This window comes from Trachinotus anak, unplaced genomic scaffold, assembly GCF_046630095.1.
Source record: "Trachinotus anak isolate AG129_WGS33_773 ecotype Australia unplaced genomic scaffold, CSIRO_AGI_Tana_v1 ptg000047l, whole genome shotgun sequence".
Taxonomy (NCBI): domain Eukaryota; kingdom Metazoa; phylum Chordata; class Actinopteri; order Carangiformes; family Carangidae; genus Trachinotus; species Trachinotus anak.
In genome coordinates this window covers 17,873-40,590 of record NW_027273898.1, presented here as the reverse complement: position 1 = coordinate 40,590, position 22,718 = coordinate 17,873, and the positions used below count along the sequence as shown (strand labels likewise).

The window sequence follows — 22,718 nt, the reverse complement described above, 5'->3', positions numbered from 1 at the left end:
TCTGACATGTTCTAACTTTGTTCTCCCCCTGGTTCTCCTGCTGGTTCTCCTGCTTGCTGGTTTTCCGCCTGGGTGGTTCTCCTCCTGGGTGGTTCTCCCCATGGTTTGTTGTCCTGGTTCTAATTCCTGTTTCTATGTAGAACCGGTTCCACCTACAGATGATGACGGGGATTCCAGAGTCTGGTCTCTCTGATCTGTTGCTGACAGTTCTGCAGCGGTCCGGTTGGAGGGAGGGTACTGTAGTTCTGTGTCAGGGCTGGGAGGAATCTCGAGGTCTCTTGCAGCTCCTGGAGGGTCAGAGCGGTGCATCATGGGACAGTGGGAGTGGAATCACTTGGCACCCGCGGGCCATTCTGAACCTGACACGGTCATCCCACGATGACACACAGATCCACGACTTCCTTTCCCAACACTTCAGACGGAACCAGCCCCCGCCAGCATCAGCGCTGCTGTTTGGGACTGACCTGCAGTGTACAGCAGCAGTGCTGCGCAGCGCCCAGGACCTGGGCCTCACCTCACCTATGGTGCACTGGGTGCTGGGTCAGCCGCTCAACCCCGACGCATTGCATGCCATTGGGCTGCCACTTGGCCTGCTGGCCTATGGACAGGTGGACAGGAAACCGCTTGATTTTTATGTCAGTGACGCTCTGCAGCTTGTCACCAGGGCCGTTGCCGAAGCAACTGTGATGAGACCGGACCTGGCCCTGATTCAGAACATGGTGAACTGCTACGACAAACACGAGGTGCTGTCATCAGGACAGTACCTGTCCAGGTAAATCACCTTGTTTAAGTATTTTATGTTTTTATTAGACAGCAGACATGGTTCAGTTAGCACCAGGTCTGGCTTAACTCCTCAGAAACTTCCTGTTGGGCAACAAATGTAGACTAAAACAGCACCTTAAAACCTTAGTCGACCTTAAGAATGACAACCTTAAGATGTGTTAGGTGGCAAAATGCATACAAAGGTATGGTAAAGATGCAGGTGTGAGTAGATATAAGTTTTAGCACCATGAAGTACTTACTGTCTATGAGTCTTCTTCATTGAGTATGCTGAGTTCTCATCCTTTTGTAAAGACAACTGTCACCGGCATATGAAAATAAATTTTCAGTACAAAAAGGTCTTAAATCATTCACATGGAATAAAAACAGTAGAGGATCCAGGATATTGCCCTGTGGAGCTCCTCATTTCACAGACAAAATGCTAATGCACACAGAGTCACTACCGGCAGCTTCCTGTCAGACTGTGATCCACAGTCTCAAACAGTATCTAAAGGCCAGTTCATATTATTCCACATACTTCCCATGTGCGTTCAACGCCTCATGTAGGCTCTTAAAGGAACAGTTTAACAAGTAAGAATATACACTGTTTTATGGTTAATGGCAGGTTCCAGACTAAAGAGGTCATCTTTAAATGTATCATATGTACACTTTAGGTGAAAAAAGTGATATAAAATGTTAATCAGCAAACCTTAGAGATGCTAGTAGGTAGATTTGGTTACATTTGGAGTCAGGCAGGCTGAGTTAATTTAACTGTTTCCCCCATTTCCAGTCTTTGTGCTAAGATATCCTCATGAAGCTGTGAGTGAACCACTTTTTTCTTGGTATAACCAATCCAAAAACAAATTACTCAGATCTCTTGTACTACTTTCTTATTTTCAGGGAAAACTTCAAGAGAAAGTTTAAAATGTCATTTCATGTGTTTATAAATATTAGCTGTCATTTCTCTTTCCAAGTGTCTCAGGTCTAAATATTTTTCCTGTCTGTTCTGTCCTGTAGCCAGTTACAAACCAGTTCAGACCAGTTATAATGAGTTTAATTCAAGCCTCAGGTCTCTTCTGTTCTTTGTCATGAACTGATGTTTTGTCACTTTTTATTTATGATGTCCATTATATATTATATTTATGCTGTTATCTGTTATGTGCTCATAACAGATTAACACATTTAGTGACAGTGAAATATTTACATTTTTTTCTTTTTTTTTGGTACAAATGGGTTTCAATACTTTTCCAACCAGTGGCTATTTAATGTTAATTATTTTCTTGTAACCGAGTGTTAGAAGAAACATGGAGGAAAATTTCACAACTGCTGCGAGCAGCGCAAGAAGAAGTCAGGGGATAGGACCCAAATATAGACACCAGAGGCAAAGATCAAGTAGTTCAGTGATTTTATTTACACCATGGGGTACAAAAGCTCAGGCCAGTCAGGAGCAGGCAGGAATCCAAAGTTCAAAAAACAGGGCAAAGCGCAGGTAAAGCGAGAAAGCCAGAATGCTGGCTTGGACAGCTGACTCAGGAACAGTTGAACCGACCCAAACCTTACCATCAGCCAACCCATTAGCCAACTGGGAAGCAAGCAGTTTGTTAGGTTCCCTATAAGGTTAGGACCCCGGAGCAGAGACGCACAGAGACAAGAGAGTGGGAACTGAAGACTTCTTTAATAATACTAGCCAAAAACAGTCCAGCAAGCAGGCAAAGGAAGCAGGAGGCTGGCTGGCAGGAGAATGGCAGAGACACAGAGCGATGGAGAACCTGGAGACTGGGTAGCCAGGGAACAGCATGCCGGGAGAGAGCATGGAAGAATCTGGCACTGAGTGAGTGATGAACCGGGGGTTTTAAACTGGCTTAATGAGTGATGGGCTGCAGGTGGGTCAGGCTGCCAGTGCTGCACCACGCCCCTGCCACACACAAGCTCTGCAGGGAAAACAAAAGGGAGGGGGAACAGAAAGAACAAAAAGTGCAACAACCAAAACATACAACTCAAAACCGTAACACAGTTGGTCAGCAGAATATGGAATAGGCTGGTCGCTAGCTGACTCAGAGACAGATTGACAGGGAATCATGTGTGTTTAGGACATCCTTAATTCATTTAGGTAAAGAATTCCTCAGCCAAGGCTGAAAGGACGCTTCCCTGTGTGCCACAGTCAGAGCAGACTCCTTATTAGGGGCCCTTTTCCAATCACTATAAATACACAGGAGGCTTAATCATAAAGTTCATCTGCCAGTAGTGTCTGTTGGGTCCATCTTTGACCAGAATATACTGTCAGAAATTGACAGTAGAGTAATAACAACACTGGGGATATGGGTTTATGGAATGGTGATGAAGTACAAAAAGGCAAAATCCAGTCAGCAACAAACAGGAATCCAAAGTCCAATAAACAAGCAAAAAGGTGAAATACCAGGTAAAACAGGAAGAAACAAGGAACCAAGACATCACACATACAACAACATAACATAACATTCTGGTAAAGAATGCTGGAGGTCCACTGGTATAAGTGGAGAATGGCTGAATAGGGAGGTGCAGATGGGGAAACTACAGGGCTGATGAGAGGTGGGAACAATTGTGTGGATTGATGGGGCAGCCAAGTGAAAGAGGAAGCCTGAGGACATCTGGTGGACAGCTAGAGGAGTCAGGTCTGAAGAGATGAAGGGAAGAACATGGCCTGGATGAAGTGAGAGGTGTCTGGATACAGAGAAAGGGAACGAGATGGGGGCCAAGATAAGATCCTTTGTCACTGTACAAAAAAACATACAATGAAATTCATGTGACCTTGAGCACTGGACTCAAATATAAAAAAATGGATAGTAACATAAATAAATAAGTATAAGTAAATGTTTTAATTTCACTCATTCAATTTGTGCCATAATGGAATATTGAACATTAAAATTGTGATGTGTTTGAGGGTTTACTGTCAGTTCAGAGTTCATTATGGTGATGGCTTTTGGATAGTAACTGTTCATAAGTCTTGTCATGCATGTTTTAATGGACCTGTAGCATTTTCAGGAGGGCAGCAGTTCAAACAGGTGATGGGCAGGGGGGATGAATCTTTTAGTATGTTGTGTGTTTTCTGCAGGCAACGGGAGGTGAAGATGTTGTTTAGTGCAGGTAGCTGTTGGTGTATGATGTTCTGTGCAGACTTTTATATATATATATATATATATATATACACGTTTGCAATACTTTAAAGGGCACTGAAGAGCAGACTTTGACAGAAAATCCATTTGGGTGACTCCTCCATTCTCACTTCTCAAGGAGGAGTTAAGACTGGAGGTGACTGCAGTGAAGGAAGAGAGCACACAAACACATGTATTAATATTACTGAATATTCATAAATACAGTCTCTCCATGTGTGTTTTGGTCTTTTCTGTGTGTAAATATAAACATGTTGGAGGCTTAATATTTTATGCATGCAGACATTTATTAGAGCCTAAAGCTCCCTCTCTGTGCATATCTCCCTCCAGCTGTTTCATCACATCATTAGAGTCACAATAGAAACAGTGAATGATAATAAGACAATAAAAACATCCTGCTTAGATAATAACATTTAGTAAAACCACTTATTAGAATAACCATTTTCAGATTCAGGTTTATTGTCATATATATATATATATATATATATATATATATATATATAAAGAGAGAGAGAGAGAGAGAGAGAGACGGTGAAATTAAATGTTGTTCCTTGTGGACCTCAGTGCAACACAGATCAGACATACAAATAGCACTTGGTCTGAAGAATGCATGTTCTGACATAAGCAGCAACAACTTGGATCTAAACTTTTCTTGTGGAAAATTTCATGCAGGTCTTTAAATCAAAACAACTGAAGCTGCTATACAGCTCCCTCAGGTAGACTGCTACAGCAACTGCAGTGAATTCCCTAGGCAGATAGTGGTGAGCTACAGGAAACAATGCAAGCTGAAACACTGAGCTGAAACACTAAACTGAAACAATGAGCTGAAACACTGAGCTAAAACACTGAGCTGAAACACTGAGCTGAAACAATGATCTAAAACACTGTGAGCTGAAACACCGTGCTGAAACAATGAGCTGAAACACTGTGAGCTGAAACAATGAGCTGAAACTCTGAGGGGGAAAAAAAGGTTTAACTGCTGCACTGTTTCCTGACAGAAAAAGATCCCTAACCCTAAACACATTCACAGTAAATGAAATTAAACCAGACTGAGAGATAAAAACCTCAGAGGACAGGTTATCTGCTGCAAAGAAAAACAAAACAAAAGAAAGAGAACATAAAGAGAAACATTCCCAACCACTTTCAAACCAGCTCAGGTAATTCCTCTGCTCAAAAAATCCTCACTTGACCCTGCTCATGTGGAGAACTATTGACCTGTCTCACTACTTCCATTCTTATCTAAGTGTATAGAAAGGGTGGTATTTAAGCAGGTCTCTGAATTCTTGTCAAGGAACAATCTTGATCCAAACCAGTCTGGCTTTAGGATTGGCCATTCCACTGAAACGGCCTTGTTGCCTATGACAGAAGCCCTAAGGGCTGCAGGTCAGTCCTCAGTTCTTATCTTGATCTCTCAGCAGCCTTTGATACAGTGAACCACCACATCTTGCTATCCAGATCATTCAGAAAGTCTTCAAACCCTGTTACTGTTTTCACATTTTATGTTGGAATTTATGCAAACATCAATCAAAAATAATTTTCCCTCATCAGTCTACACTCAGTACCACATAATGGTAAAGCAAAAACTATTTTAGAAATTTTAGAAATAAAAATTAAAAACTAAAATACCATATCAACATAAGTATGATACTTGAAGTTTATCTCAAGTTCCTCCATTTCTCTGGATCTGCATCTCTGAGATGTTTCTACACCTGGACTGGAGTCCACCTGTGGTAAATCAGGTTATTGGACACACACCAGTCTATATCAGTTCTCATGGCTGATGATGCAGACCAGAGCAGAAACTATGATGAGGAAGAAGCTGCTGCAGAGCTCAGAGAAAGGATTGTGTTGACGCTCAAAAAAATGTCTGTTGCACTGAAGGTTCCCAAGAGCACAGTGACCTCCATCATTCTTAACTGGAAGACATTAGGAAAAACAGGACTCTTCTTAAAGAACTAACTAAACAATCAGGGAGAAAGGTCTTGGTAAGAGAGATCAAGCACCTCATTGACACTCTGGCAGAGCTCCAGAGATCCTGTGTAGAGATGGAGAACTTCCAGAAGAAGCAGTACACCTGTAGAAGCTTTTTGAGGATGCTGCCAAACTCCTTCAGTCTCCTCAGGAAATTTGGTGTCTGTGTACAGTGATCAGGAGACATCATGAGGATCTCAAAGCTGTTAACCCTTTCAGCCTCTACTTCACCAATGTACTGGAAGACTCACATATAAATGATTCACTTATAAAGTTAACATTGCATGTTATTGAAAGGTGACAGTAAAAAGACATGTTTTAATACAACTTTAAAAGAAATAAAGACTGAGCAGCTCTCAGGTCCTCAGAAACCTAAGGAGCATAATAACTAAAGACTTCTTCACCAGAAGCAATGAAGACCAGAGAGAAAGACAGATCTGGTTTTGACAGGCAATATTTTTTTTTAATCCAAATTTCTTGTCATTTTGCTCTTAGCACCAAAATCTATATCTTCTTCCTTTTTCTTTTTATTAGAAGTAAAAATTGACAACCAGTCTCTGGTGTTTATATTTAGTGACGCTGAGGTCATTCATGGGAAATATCTGGCTGTTTATTATATAGATAATGAACATTGTGTTTATGTTTGATGCGTCTGAGAGGCAGAGTATAAAATTCAAACTAAAGGGCCAGATCTGATCTCTCGATATGATATGTTGACTATTTTGGAGACAAATTTTAATAGAGTCACATAGATAACCTTCTATTTAGAAAATCTGTTTAAAATGTGACAGGATTTGATATTATTTATTTAGGCTGCCACTATCATCATCATTATCAGCAGGCCTATGTGTCCTTATTGTGTGTGTACCTTATTACACATGTATTTTTTTTTGTCCTGAAGGTTTCTGTTCAACACATCTTTCTCTGGTCTGACGGGTCCCGTCCGAGTCCACCAGAACCAGTCTCAGGTCCTCACTTTGAAAAGGTTTCACATCTGGAGCCTGCGGCAGGACGCTTTAGGTCAACCAACCTGGGTGACAGTGGGCAGCTGGGAGGGCAGCCAGCTGAAGGTGGAAGACCAGGGAATCTGGCAGGGACCCAAACTTCGGCACAGGACGGAAGGGATGGGTGGGAGGACCAGGGGTCGTTGGAGGGCGGGGATGCCGGTGGCAGGGAGTAGAGTCCGGGTGGTAACTCTGGTGGAACATCCATTTGTGTTCACGCGGGATGTAGATGATGAGGGAAGCTGCCCGGCCGGTCAGTTCTGCCTGGATGCTGGGACCAACAACTCAGAGACTCTGGAGAGGTTCTTCAGGGAGGTGTCAGCTGGGAATGGCAGCTTCCTGCCTCCACAATACAGCAAGTGTTGCTATGGATACTGCATTGACCTACTGGAGAAGCTGGCTGAGGACCTGGGCTTTGAGTTTGACCTTTACATTGTTGGAGATGGAAAGTATGGCGCATGGAAAGGGGGCCGCTGGACCGGCCTGGTGGGGGATCTTCTGAATGGACTGGCAGAGATGGCTGTTACCTCCTTCAGTATCAATTCAGCTCGGAGTCAGGTGATCGACTTCACTTCACCCTTCTTCTCCACTAGCCTGGGCATACTGGTGCGAAGTAAGGACACGGCAGCTCCCATTGGAGCCTTCATGTGGCCCCTGCATTGGTCTATGTGGGTGGGCATCTTCCTCGCGCTGCACATCACGGCACTCTTCCTCACATTGTATGAGTGGAAGAGTCCATTTGGCATGACACCTCACGGACGCAACAGGATGAGAGTGTTCTCATACTCGTCAGCTCTGAACCTGTGCTATGCCATCTTGTTCGGACGAACTGTCTCTTCCAAGACCCCAAAGTGCTGGACAGGTCGGTTCCTGATGAACCTGTGGGCCATCTTTTGCCTGCTGGTGCTGTCCAGCTACACCGCCAACCTCGCTGCTGTCATGGTGGGAGAAAAGACCTTTGAGGAGGTCACAGGGATCCACGACACCAAGGTAAGATTAAGTATTTTTTGATATTCTTTAGATTTCATCTTTTTGTTTTCCATAGCAGAACAAAAGTTTGATATTTCATAGAAACCAAACCTGTGTGAATCCTGACATCTACATGTGAACACAGGTGCAAACCTGTCCATCTGCTGTTGGCTGGTCTTTGGGACCTGGTGATGTCACCATCATCAAACAGCAGCCAAAAGCAGGTCTTATGGAGCTGGATAGAAATGTGTCTGCAGTGTTTCCACCACAATAATGGTTGGAGCTGGTGGTAAGAGTTTCACAGCCCTGGAACCAGGTCAATGTCAAAGCTGTTCCTGTGTTTTCTGCCTGATGTTAATGATCATCATTTTTAAAATGTTCATCTTTCGACAGTGGAGAAGAGGCAGTAAATAAGAAGAGAGAGAAACATGGATGATGATGTTCCTCTTGGCTACCAAGATGGAGTTAGAGCTGCAAACTCATTATTCATTCACTGTCTTCTGTCATGAAATAACTGTAGATTAAATTTGTTCTGTGGATCACCTGCTTCCCCCTAATTACACTTTTAATTTTAGCAGCAGATTTAAGTATGAAAGACTTCTCAGAGTGTGTATACGGTTGGGGGTGCTGGGAGCTGGGGGAGGGGTTTAACTGGATGTTCATCTGTGTGTGATTAGATTTTTATTTTTAATGTGCACAGACTCAGAGTGCAGCTCTGATCTGCTGCAGGTGTTCAGCAAACACTGAGATGTTAGAATGTTGACTGTGAAATAGTTAAATATGTTGTTTCAATGTTCAGCAGGCCTTTCTGTCTAGGTTTAAGTTTACATAAGCTATATATCTATATGGGCTCTCATCTGGTCCAACCAACATCCTGGTCTCGCGTGGACCTCTGTGAAACATTTTGTCATTTTCAAGATAATCCTGATAATCAATAAATATATCAGTCAAAATTCAGTGAGATAGAATTGATGATGCACACAGACTCAGGTATTTACATATTAAACATTTACTTTAGTTAACTGCTCCTTATCAGCATGAAGTGTAGATGTGTAGCATCTTCTTGGTTAACACTTCATAACACTTCATAAATATCTTGTCTGAAATAAAAAACACACTGATAACAGTCTCTGCAATTCAATGAAATCATGAAATTCACTAATAAAACTTTTGTTTTATTAATTATTGAGCTCACATCACCGCTAAATGCTGCTAAATGTTTCTATTTGGGAAGGACATCAGCTGACAACTGTTGGGGCACAGGTAGGAGCAATTTGGTTATTGGCTTATCATATTAATGATTATCAGTGATAATCACCAATATATATATAAATGTTTACTACAAGTAGTAACCTCGGGGCACCACCCTGTCACCAGGGACCAATGACCAAATTGATGGCTCAAAATACAGTCTCAGAAGGTTGGTTGAAGGGTAAATTCGAGCACTGACTGTTGTGAATCCAGCTGTTATCACAAATATAGTCACAACAATCACAGACAACGGCAAGTTAAATTATAATGGGATTTATTAATAAGAGTAATAATTATTCAACATAGCATCACTTAATATTAAACCGATTATAATTCAACTATAACTAAAACAAACATTGGTTACTAACTAGATGATTACAGGCAAAACACATATGTACAACCGTGTGTGTGTGTGCGTGTGTGTGTGTGTGTGTGTGTGTGTGTGTGAGAGAGAGAGAGAGAGAGAGAGAGAGAGGATGTGACGAGGTCACGTGAATGACGTGTCAGTAGGAACCAAGATGGTGGCAGAGTGAGGTACTCACTAGAGCCAAGATGGCGGCTGGCCGCAGAGCGTGAATGGCGTGAACACGAGAACAAGGGGAGGGGCCTTGAGCCTTACATGTATGATGCGGTCACCCTCTAGGGCCTGAATGTGAGAGAGGTGTAGATGAGGTGCGTGATTGGGAGGAAAGAGGGAGAATAGAGGTGAAGAGAGGAAAGAGTCCACAAGAGATCGTCACCACAGTTAATAATCACCACAATATCACTACACAATAACGGAGCCAGAGAACCGAGCTTGTCTGGTCGGATATTGGTCCTTTAACTAGTGATATTTGGCTTATTAAGCTGATCACAGTGAACGATCTAAACAACAGGATCTGCAGCACTTATAAGTCAGATAGCAACAATACAACACGCTACACTAACTGTGTCTCTGCCCAGTCATCAGCCTCTTACTGTGAGCGGCTCCGGTCCTCCGGAGTTAGAACAGAAAGTCTCTGGGTCTCCATAGCTCGGTCCTCGGCCGGAGCTCGGCCCTTGGCCGGGAGCTCGGCGGGTTGTGTCTCGCTCTCCTGGTGATGACAGTGATGAGTTCCTCGGCGGCAGCGGGAAGATCACAGATGAGGGACGGTGAACTTTGTTTGTCTTTAACAAAGTCGGCGCTCGTCCTCACAGGACGTGAAATCAGCTGATTGCACGTCAGGTCCAAAAAGAAAAGAGACACAGCAGTCTGTGCGCTCGGCCTGCGAGTTGGAGACTGTGACCTGGGCTTGAAGAAGTTCTGGAAAAAGGTCAGATGTTTGCAGATTGCTCCCTTTCAGCAGGAGAGAGCTGGAGGAGCTCTCTACTGTACCTGGTGCACGGGAATTAAGCGCAGGAGGAGGGTTATCACCTGAGTGACGTCACCGGGGATCCCTGCTGGGAATGCCTGGCCGCGGCCAATGCCGTTGCGGAGTTTTCTTTCAAACTCCAATTTTACACATAGGTGTGAATTGTGGGGTGGTTTTGGCTCCATAGCCTGGAGGGAAATGTAGTCCACTCCTTTGTTCTCCCCACGAGGCATGGCTTGAGGCACAGGCTTTGGAGGGCATGCAGGCCTCTCTTTTGTTCCCTTCAGGATGCATGGCTTGAGACTCAGGCTTTTGAGGAAATGTAGGCCTCTCCATTGTTCTCCTCAGAACTCATGGCTTGAGATCCCAACACAACAAAAAACAAAACACGTACTAAATATTTTCAGACCTTTATTAGATGTAGAGACACCATGTTACCAAGCCCAGCATCATTTACACTGATCTGTGATCTGTTCTCTCATTATTTCACTTTTCTGTGCATGTTATTATTTAACCTTAACCCTAACCCTGAGATCGGAGGCACAATATTATACTGACCTTCATTCTTCTTCTTCTTCCTCTCCTTCTTCTTCATTGGTGGTGTGTCAGCTGCACCACCCATCACAGGGTTTTCGTTTTGGGACAGTGAGGGAAAGCAGTGCTGAAGATTACATGAAGAAGAGTTTTCCAGAGATGCACGAGTACATGAAACGCTTCAATGAACCAACTACACCTGAAGGAGTTGCCACCCTCAAGTAAGAGGACAACACCACCTGGTAGTAGATCTGGCTGGATAATGTTTTAATGAGTGAGCAAGTGAGCGAGTGAGTGAATGAGTGAATCACTGAGTGACTGAGTGAGTGAGTGAGTGACTGACACTGAGTGAGTGAATGAGTCAGTGAGTCAGTGACTGAGTGAGTGATTCTTCAGCTTAGCAGTTACAGATGACTCCTCTCTCTCTCTCTCTCTCTCTCTGCTCTGTTTGTCTTATGTTTAGATTTTCCTCTGCCTCCTTCAGTGATCAGGGCACATGTAATAAATGCAGTTTATTACAAGTACATTACAAGTGTAATGGAGGTGAGGCTCAGTGAATTTGAACTGTAACTCTGCTTCCCTGCAGCTCCCCAGGCACTGGGAGACTGCCCAACTGCTAGAAGAGTCATGGCCCTAAGCCCACAGTTCACACCCTACATGGTCTAGTCCAAAGTTTATACTCAGTCAAATATCATTGACTCATTGGGCCTAATCTAAGATTTGTTCTTCAGCGACACCTGATTTATGATCTGAAATCGTCATCCTCCTCAGAGTCCTGGTCTGAACAGACATGAACCACATTTTTATCTGCTTCAATTTGACTTCACCTCCTAAGGATGTCATTATCACTGATGTCCCTCCAGAATAAAGCTCCAGAAATCCACTTCTTGTTTTTTCAGTGTCACAGTAATCCAGTGATAACTGTCAGTCATTTCATGTCTGTTGTTGCTGTCAGTAGTTGCCATATGTTGCTGGTTGCTGTAGTCGCTGTAGTAACTGTCTTTCTGTGTTGAAGGACAGATCCTCCTCAGCTCGATGCCTTCATCATGGACAAAGCTCTGCTGGACTACGAAGTTTCCATTGATGCCGACTGTAAACTGGCAACTGTTGGGAAACCATTTGCCATCGAAGGTAACAGAGTGTGTTTACACTGCTGTACTTCTGTCTTTGTGAGGACCAGGGTGAGGTTTAGACGTTGAGATATTTTTGGACAGTGAAGACATTTACAGTCCATTATTGTGCAATGTTGAGGAAAAGAAAACTCCGAGTCTAGTTCCAAGTTTGCTGTGGTGGTGTAAGTTTATTGGAGTTCCAGGTCATGGTGAGCCTACCAACACAGAGTGGGTCTGGTATCAGGAACTGTTCTAGAATGCAGGGCCAGGGAACAGATATACACTGTCCCCAGGTGTGGTCACAGACAGTTCATGAATGGATCATATAGTGGATGTGTATTGGTTAGTCATGAGCAACAGGTAACTGTCTTACAGGAGGGTGAACTCAGTAGGGGGGCAGGGATGGCTCCCAGACAAGGTCAGAGACAAAGAAACAAAAGGACAAAGGCTTGACACTCAGGTAGTATGATCAAGGCTCTGGTCAGCAGGGGAGCGGAGATGGGGAGGGTAGACAAAGGAGTATGATCAGGAGACTCTGACCAGCAGGGGAGGGGAAATGGGAGGGAGCGACATTTGGTTGGGATTGCCCCAGACGTGTAATGGCAAATGTCCCTTCCAAGAAAATGTATGTTGCATATGTAGATTTTCTTCTTCAGCATCAAACCTTCAAATGTTTGTTTAGATATGCAGACCTGGTTTCAGGGCTCAGGTCAGTATCAGGTTCAGGTCCAGTAGGTTCATGTTGGTGGAGTTAGGGTTCAGGAATGCATGATGTACAAAGTAGTAGTACAAACATGACTTTGTGTGTGTTTCTGGGTTTATCTTCAGTTCACTTTCTTTCAGTTTTGGATGTTTTTTTCACAGAAACTTGTTTCATGAAGTTTCATCATCAACAACATCTCAACCAATCAGATCAGAGGAACAGACTCCCCTGCAGTTAAACAGTTTAAAAATTCACACCAAACTGTTTCCTCCTTCAGAAATTCTGCTGAGAAAACACTTGATAATCAACAGTGTTTAATCATACTGTGCACTACACATGTTGTTTTGTATGTCTTAGCTGTCATGTTGTGTGTCTCAGTCAATCTGAGGGTCTTACAGTGTATATATATATCAATCAGGTGAGTTTCTATCTTATTTCCTCATGGTTTAAATAGAAAACAGATAGCAAAACTGCACAGAGTGGTGCATCACATTACCTGCATAGAAATATGAATTAGGAATACAACATTCTGTGGGTGTCTCCTGAGTGGTGAAGATACAGTGATATAAGGTATACAATGGAAATGTTGTGCTCTCTATAATAATGGTAGAAGATTCTTCACAATCTTAACTCATGCCCTAGACTCATGTTTTACTTAAGCAGTGGCATTCTGTCAAGACAAACAGAGCGAGCAGTATTTCACCAGTTAAAACTAAAAATAGACAAAGAATGATATTGAAATTAAGTGATATCTCTCCTTACATCTGATCTCAGAACAGCTTTCTGTCCCATAAAGGATCTGATGCCAGTTTGCATTCATCATGTAATTTACTGCCCTCTGGGGGCGGCAGCAAGGTATTGTCTCTTATGCTACTTTGAGTTCCAGTTGTTGTATCTACCATTGCTGTCATTTTTGTGGGTGTCACTGTGTCCTGTTGACAAAGACTGGAGCTTCAAACAGAGAGGACAACAGCTTAATGTGGAGGTTTGATCACTGAGGATAGCCCAGGATTTTTGACTGGTGATTACTTACAGCTAAAGTGAGGTAGTTAAACTGTCCGTAATTCAACTTCTACCGTACTGAGATATCATGACATTCCAGCTTTGTACGCAGATGTATGGAAAGTAAATTCCAGGTTATGGTATTGACCTGTTGTTTAATAATTATTGATGACTGTCTCCAGGTTATGGTATTGGCCTGCCTCAAAACTCTCCTCTGACGTCCAACCTCTCTGAGTTCATCAGCAGATATAAATCAGATGGATACATGGACCTGCTGCATGACAAGTGGTACAAAGTGGTTCCCTGTGGGAACAGAGTGTTCGCCGTCACTGAGGTCAGTCTACAGTCTATAATGATATAAACAACATTCATAAATAACTAAAATCATATGTGTCTGTCTATGACTATATATGTGTGGCAACATATTGATGTTTCTTGTTGTGATTATAGTTTATGGACCAGACATGTTGAGAATACAATAAAGATACAGCTGTTTTTACTTTTCCTGAGCTGTCATTGGCCAAACTGATGAACTGCTGCTAAGAGCGAGTACTAACATCAGAACAGATAGATAGATAGATATCTGAGGAGGTTATGTATTATAAAAAAGGTGGGAAGGTCACTGACCCTGACCCGGTCCAGAGACTCACTGTGTCCAGAGAGGCAGGACACCCTTCTTTTTCCTCACAAAATCCACAAAAACCCACCTTTTGTCTTGTGGTGGAAAAAAAATCACCTGGAGAAGAGGGTCCAAATTTAAAGATCCTTTATTCACACAAAAGACCTGAGTTTGTCTCTGCACAGGACAAGACTGACGAACACAGGAGAGAAGACCCTTATATACTACCAGATAATACCAGATACACAATCTTCTGACAAGTTGTCTACACAATCACTTAATCATTGTTTAAAATACATCCCGGACACACATACTGTCAGCCTGCTATTTTGGACAGCATCTTAACTAGAGTTCCTTAGTTGTATATCGTCTCCTTGTACTTCTCCTTCCTTCTTTAACTATTGAAACAACCCATTCCCAGACTCACAGTGTGGCTGTTGTTTATGGTTTGCTGATATGCTATCCGGTTCCTGGAGGCTCCAAGGTCATAAGGCTGGAGTTTTTACATCAGGCCTTAAATTCTACAGTGTTTTGACATTTGCCAGTAAACAGGATCATGCTGTATATTTCAGAGGGACAGGTGTAGTATCTAGTGGTATTTGTGAGAAAAACACAATGATAATACAATGATCTTCATTTACCTAAAATAACTTCACTGAAAACATTACAATGTCGCAAACAATGTTGTGAGTCTCTGACTCCAGCCTGAGGAGTCTGTTTGAAAAAGACATCACATGACTTTAGACCCTAAATATTTCTGTCTCTGTCAGACTCTTCAGATGGGGATCAGTCACTTCTCAGGACTCTTTGTGTTGTTGTGTTTTGGAGTGGGTGGGGCTTTGCTGACCCTGGCAGGTGAACATGGTTTCTACCGCCTCATCCTGCCGCACATCCGCCGCAGACAGAACCTCAAATACTGGCTGCACACGTCACAGGTGAGTGTCAGACTGGATCCAGTTCTGTGTTGTTTAGTGTAGAATGGAGGGACGCACTTCCCCCAGGAATGAGTTTGAACAGTTTATTGCCCATCACAGCAACACATTCAGAGTTTCTCTCAGCACCATTGTGAGTCACTAAATGCTCCATGTTAGCTGACAGAGTCTCTATGATAACCAATAGCATGGTATGCTACACAATTAACAGATGAAAATATGACACTACTCCACTAGTAATACAATTGTTTTTAAATTACTTAAATTCACATTTACAACCAAAAACAGTGGAATTGCACAGAGAGTTCAAAGGCACTAATGAAGTGTGGAGTTGCTGATCAAAGATGTTTAAGAGGTTCTTCATTGGTACCAATAAACTGGCTGTTTGTTTGACAGAAAATCCATCGAGCTCTGAACATGACGTATGAAGACGTGAAGAGGCAGCGAGCTGAGAAAGAGAAAAGGTGTTGCTATGTTGTGTTTCTGTCAAATCACTTATTAACATTAAAATTCAGAATTAATAAAAGTATGAATTTGACAAAGTTGATGTAATTTCCTGATAAAAGACTGACAGTTTCATCACTATTTCTGTATGAGAAGAACTCATTCAGTTTCATCACTAAGTCTTAACTCAGTGTCCACTTCATTTTCAGGTGTTTTAAATGATCATGTGGTACTTATATGTGAATGTGTACGTGGATATATGTATCTCAGGTAAAGAATTACCTGTTGACAGATCTTCTTGTGTCTCTGTTTGGGTTCAGCTGTAACCTGCAGAAGGCTCAGCCCTCTCATGGCCCCCCTGCCCCGCTGGCTCCTGGAGTCTCAGCCAAGTGGAACAACGAGACCAGTAAGGATGCCGCCACTTCTGCTGTTGCGAAGGATGCCCGGGACTTCAAAAGAGTTCACTTCAACCTGGAGACCCTCAACACCCGCCGTCTGCTGGCTCGTATAGCTGCCTCTGATGCCAAGGGAGGTGGGGCTAAAGAAAAGGGGGAGGGGCCAGCCTGGCCAAAGGCAGGGCCAAACACAAGACTATGTGAGAATGGAGGACCAGTGGCTTCGTTCGCCAGCCTAGTGCTCTCTCTCCCCTCTTCCTCCTCCACCACTTCCTCCTCTTCTGCTCAACCCAATACCTCTGCTCCTCCTCCTTCTGTGACTGTAGCCCCTCCTTCTGAAGCTACAATACCGTTCCCTGTTGCAGTGGCCCCGCCCCGGTCCGGGGAGCTGCAGGAGCTGCAGGACCAGATTGAACAGATGAGGGAGAAGCTGAGGACAGCTCTGGCCAGGAGGGCTGAGATCCAGACCACTCTGGCAAAGCCCATCGCCACGATGCCAAACAACCTGACCCCGGTAACCACGACGGCAACAGTAACAATGACAACAATGACAGGAGCCCTCCCCACCCACTTACCCTCAGTTGCCACAGCAAAACCCCTCCCAGCCAACACAAAGTGTGTGACGACCATGACGGACCCGCCTCACAAAGTCCTTTCCAAAGTCCGGCCTCTTCACAGCAGAATGAACAGTCAGAGGAGGTGATGTTCTCTGTATGGGTCAAATGACCCTCTGCACACAGCAGCCATTTTAATCAGCTGAGATTTAACAAATTAAAACTTTTTAAAATTCTATTGTCAACCACAAAGAACAGGATGGACAGAAAACGAAAAGTATCAGCCTCATGAGGTTCTGATGACAGTGACAGACACCAACCCTAACTCCTCAAAAGCCTCTGAACCTATTACAAATACATATTAATAATAATCATCATTATTAGAATTATCAGCCATTATTATAACCATTATAAACTGGGGTAAACTGAGTTGTACCATATTTGGAACATTGAGGTGATATAAATTAATTTAATTAACATTTTAACCCCTTAAATTCAAAGACCCATAATAAATTACTCTCCATTAAAATCTAGATAGAAGCAATTTCTTGAATATTGAATAAGAAATCCTCAAAATCCAAATGATTTCCTTTGTAACTTAAGATGTGTTTAAGTAATTAATTAGTTTTCAGGGGAAATTTTAATTTTATTGGCTTATCAGTAAGGTTTAATGGGCTTTTATTTGTTGAAAAACCTCTCAAAGTGGGCCAAATCTTTTTTTCCTTTACCAGAATTAATATGTGATGTAATTTAGTGGTTTAGGTCTTTTCATGGGATTTGTTGACAGTGAGTCCAATATAAAATTAAGCAGAGTCACACTCACTACTACTAAGATGTAAATGCCCTCAAAGACTTCTCTAGCATATATTTTTTTCAGATGTTTATATATTTGGTAATTATTAAAATTTAGTTACGTTTGTGGTTAATTAAAGCAGGTAGTTGATCCTGTTGCTGCTACTTCAATGACCTTTCACTTTTTTATGTGAACAAAATGAGATTTTTCGACCATTTGCTCCTCACACTGTTTCAAATGGTTTCTTTGTCAGAGACTAGAGTGTGGACATTAATTCAAGATCTTTTTGGAACTGGTGGTGAAGAAACTGGATATGTGAAGCTGAAGGTATGGTCACTCTGCTCAGCATCAAACATTAGAGGACAAACAGGAGGATTTTTTTTTTTCAATTAAAAAACTACAGGAAACAGGTTTGTTCATGAGTTACATCAAACACAAATGTTGGAGTTAAAGCAATAAAGTACTGTGTTCTTTATGCAGAGATGTGAAAAGTAACGTGGAGGATTTAAGTACCTCAAGATGATCTTTCAAGTGTTAACTCAAATCCTGTTTTTTAAATGAATTATATTCTTAGTTTAAGCACTGTAAGGCTTAAAAATAAAAACTACAAAAGAGCATGAATTCCATTTTCATTTTGATTAGAATTTAAAGGCCCCTTTAAGGTCTACATCTTTAATCACTAGGAAACTTTCTACCTTAAAATTCAGTTAATTTACTCTTTAATAATTAAGCTAGTTTAATTGGATTTTAATAGATTATCTGCAGGGTTATAGTTCTACAAACTAATAATTAATTACAAAACCGTTTTCTTTCTCAAATATTTTGCTAATTGTAAAATATCTTAAAAGTTGTAATGTTTTAAGGTAAATTAAGGAATTATCAATAGTTTAAGGGATTTTAGTGGATAAAACCATTGAAAAAGAAGATTCATTTCCACCAAGTTTGGGGTTAATTAACGGATTATACTGTATTATATTTGTGATGAATTATCTGCAGAGTTTAAGGGTTTTTAAGGGCAAAGTTGTCCCTCTCAGTCTATTAATTAATGCACTGAACTGATGCAGTAAACTCCTTACTTTACTTTGAGGTTTTTGCTCTATGAAAATCTATTAAATTATCTTGCTATTGGTGACCCCATAGCTGAGTGGTTAGGGTGCATTACCATATGAGTGCAGATGCTCTTAGCAGGCGAGTCGCCAGTCGATTCCTGACCGGCCTGACTCTTTCCTGCATGTCATTTCCCCCTCTCTCTGCCCCTTTCCTCTCACTCTTTACTATCCTATCCAATAAAGGCAAAATACCCCAAAAATATCATTTAAAAAAATTATCTTGCTATTTTTGAATACATTAATTATCCCATTAAAATATCTTGATTATGTTGCTAATATTGGGTAAATTATTGGCTTTATAATTTAAAAAAAAGAAAGGGATTTGGTTTCCATTTACTGATTAATGAAAATGATGAATGGCTCCTTCAAGGTCTCCTGCAGGTCTGATAAACAAGTTAGAGACCAGGTGTTTCCAAAGGTTTAATCCACACCTTCCTCTTATTCTGTGTTTCTGTGAGGCATTCATAGTCCTGTCTGCACTGATGAGCTGGGAGGTAGATGTCTTCATAGGGAATACACCAGACCCAGGACCCAATACAGACTGTATCCAAATTTTTCTCACAGTAACCAGGTCAGGTCAGGTCAGATTTTACTGAGGCAGCTCTTGGCTTTGTGTGGCACTATGTGCAGTACCTGAGTGGATCTGAATGGAACTGAGAGTATCAGCTCTCATTGCATATATTTTGATTTTTCCTTTATTTTACTTATTTAACAGAATATGATTTAATTATTCTTCAGTTGGCTGCAGAACGTTTTATTGTTTGTGCAGTAGGTGGAAACAGAACTTTATATTATTTATAGAAATTTGTCTTTGAAGCATTACATTATTATCATATTGCTGCTGGTGTTGGTTTTTCTCTCTGTTTGGGTCAACCACATCTTGGATTGGGTACAATTATCCTCGGCTCTGTTCAGATAAGGTCTGTGTTTTTTGAAAATTATTTCATACATATCGGGTTCGGGATGTTTTCTGTGGGTCCATTTCGGATAAAGACCTCTACTGTGAGACTCATTAACCTGTCTGTACTGATGAGGTGTTCACTGACCTGTGTTTGTGTGAACAAGGCCTGATGTTAATGTTCACAATTTTTTTGGAAAAATTAAAAAGGAAATGAACGTATTACTAAATTAAGAATATTTTTTCTTTTTTATCTCTTCATTTAAAAAAACACTTTAAATTTAACATTTCCAACACTTTCAATCACATAATTATGTCACATACTAAAAATAAGGCTACATGTTTTTTTGAATACATGAACTGGTTATCCAAGAAGAATAGTAGTTTGAGTAAATATAAAAACAAACTAGACCTGCAAGCAGGTTTCAGCACAGTCCAAGCAGCTTGCACAGTTGCTAATTGAACTCTGAACATCTTTGTATCCCCAAAGAAAGTGACTTACTGATGTTGCTAACACATCAGCTGCACGCACCTTCTCACATATTGAGGCAATGACATCCCATATGCAAAACTGGTATATTTTAAAACACTTAAAACTATCAGAATGTTGGTGTGAAAGTCCTGAGCAAAATATCACATCATTTTGCAGATTTCAGGATAATCAACAAATAGTTTGGTGACTTTGAAGCCAACTCTGAGCGAAAAAAGAAAATGTTGAAAATGTTGTGGATCCAGCACAAATTACAAGATGATGAACATCATGTATAAGCTGCTGTTAGTATGGATGAAGATTACTTTTGATAACTAGGTAAAAGGATGGTCATTGAAACACAGAGGTCATTTTTGTTTTAAAACACAAATTTAAAATGAATCAAATTTAAAAGTATTTTTTTAAGTGCACTGTACTTCCATCTTGGCACCGGATGTCAGTATTAACTTCAGAAAGACATTTGACTCTAACCAGTCTAATGTTGGAGTGACATTAAAGTTTGGTTGGAAACAGTCACTAACTGACACTATGATGTTCAGCTGATGTTTAGATAGAGGTTGAGTTTTGCTCACGACTAGAATGTTGATATTTCTGTGGTTGGATATTGGTTATTTAACAACACAACTTAAAACCAACAAAATATCAACGACTGCTGTTGTCGGTATTCTACATCAAATTAACATTGACATTAGATGTCCTAACAATGAATTTTGGTCACCTGACATCACAACCTACATTCAACCAAATACTAACATCTGAAGATGTCAGTGGCCTGCTTCCTGCCTGAAGGATTAAAAATACAGCTTAACAAATCAAATTTTGTTTTGTTTCTCCATACTTAATTATTTTGATGTAACAGTACTTAATTGAAAAAAAAATCTACCAACTCAATTTTAAAAACCCTGCTCTTTCTCTGGGGTGTCCAACCATGTGCCATGGAAGAGACTCAAGTCGCTGATTAGTTACCTCACTGAGGCTGGACGTGTGATAATTACCTGGTGTAGTAATTATCAGGTATTAACTTTATAATGATTAATAAATTAGACTTAGCCATTAGGATGCTTAACATAAATGACACAACATAAATGAAAAAAGTTATCCATTAACAATAACATTTTTGCCCTGCAATAAGAGATAAGATGTTATAAGGTCTTTATAGGTTTACTTATGTTACTCCAGCTGTGATCTCCTCTCCCCATGTGAGGGAAGCCATCTTGGACAGATTTATCAGGTAATGTCTGTGTTAGATCCTGCATTACATAGACACAAGAGAGAAACTGTCTATAACTTATACTATACACAGTGCCTATATTTTCATCTACAACTATATATAGATATTATTGAAATATTTGCATTCAGAGATGTTGTGTGGTGAAGTGTTCTTATTAATGATCAGTGAATATTCATGGTCTTATCTGATTACAACAGCAGAAATATCACTTTTGACTTTTCAGGAAATTTCCAGTTGATCGTCAGGTAAACAATAAAGACATCCTTTTATTTTAATTGCTGGTAACATGCTTAACATCTATGACTGCCCAGGCTCCAGCAACATCATGTGTCTGGTCTGCAGCTCTGCCACACTCCCCACCCCACACAGCAGCCACAGCTCATGGACAGCTCATTTCATTTTATCCTGAACATTAGCAACATCCCATCACTTCACAGACAGGTATACAACAAAATAAGGGCGTGGGACTGGGGTTTGATCCTATATTAATTTTCAAATTGTTATAACTCTTGACGGGAAGGTGATAGAGAGATGGAACCAAGTCCTACCCCCCTAATGTGACCACACCCTTTCCATCAATACCACCCATGTATCAACAAGGGACCAAGAAAGGCGTGTTCAGCGACCCAGGAAATGGGTGGGCGGAGCTTGGTTGTTTGTCTCTACGGCGCTTTGTTCAGGAGATATCGGTCAAAAAGTCTGCCATTCAAATCTGAATGGGACAAATTGGGCGAGTGAAAATTGCTTAAGTGTGGTTGCCAAAACTGATGTTGTGGGAAGCCTTTAGGAGCATGTTTCAGTACATTTGGAGTCGATTGGTATCTGTGTCAAAGTGTGGTTGTGGTGAGGGTTACTTGTGTGTTAGGTTAGGGGACAATGCTCTTTAAAATAAAAAAAGTTTTTTTTTTAAATAAAAAAGCAGCTCTGGCAACAGGTATCTACAATGTCATTTTTATATTGACTTCTCCTTAAGGATTCCTATAACTCCCATAATAAAATTAATAAAATGAAACAGGGTTAGGGTTAGGAGTTAGGGTAGGAACCCGCCCCCTCCAGCCGGGTTAGGGAAACAGAAATTTGAATTTGGTCGCCGAAGGCGGCCAAATTTAAGTGCACAGTCCATCATCCCTCGACCTAGGGTTAGGAAAAGGGGTTGCCTGTCCCCTCCCATGAGGGCCAGGGAATGTACGGGCCTCCCCTCTGGCACCCACCCCTCCCCGGTCCCAAGAAGACCAACTATGGCCTTGGGGTCGAGAGTCAAAGGTCCATCCACGGGAGCGACCCCTCCTCCCATGGCGGACCAGCTGCCACCCCCCATCCTCCTTGGCAAACGCCATCTCAATTGATGGGAGGGTGTTTTTTAATTTTTTATATATAACTTAACTTAAATTTTTAATAAAAACAAAAAATAAAAACCAAAAAAAATTAAAAAACTAAAAAAACTCCCTTAAAACAAACTTATTTTTTT

The 22,718-nt window shown here is 41.4% G+C and overlaps 1 protein-coding gene across 1 annotated transcript; it reads left to right on the top strand.

The window, feature by feature from the left end:
* The first annotated feature begins 33 nt into the window (after positions 1 to 33).
* LOC139615320 (glutamate receptor ionotropic, NMDA 3B-like) lies at positions 34 to 17,907 on the top strand. Its single transcript, XM_071473162.1, has 8 exons — positions 34 to 772; positions 6,781 to 7,873; positions 11,044 to 11,189; positions 11,984 to 12,099; positions 13,968 to 14,119; positions 15,175 to 15,339; positions 15,733 to 15,800; positions 16,101 to 17,907. Exons 1-8 carry the CDS (start codon positions 159 to 161, stop codon positions 16,876 to 16,878), a joined length of 3,132 nt encoding a protein of 1,043 aa, XP_071329263.1. The 5' UTR covers positions 34 to 158; the 3' UTR covers positions 16,879 to 17,907.
* The last annotated feature ends 4,811 nt before the right edge of the window (positions 17,908 to 22,718 follow it).

Coding starts and splice junctions, on each gene's coding strand:
- LOC139615320 (XM_071473162.1), top strand. CDS start 159: ATGATGACGGGGATTCCAGAGTCTGGTCTCTCTGATCTGTTGCTGACA. Junction 15,340..15,732: donor ACTGGCTGCACACGTCACAG/GTGAGTGTCAGA, acceptor TTTGTTTGACAG/AAAATCCATCGAGCTCTGAA. Junction 15,801..16,100: donor CGAGCTGAGAAAGAGAAAAG/GTGTTGCTATGT, acceptor GTTTGGGTTCAG/CTGTAACCTGCAGAAGGCTC.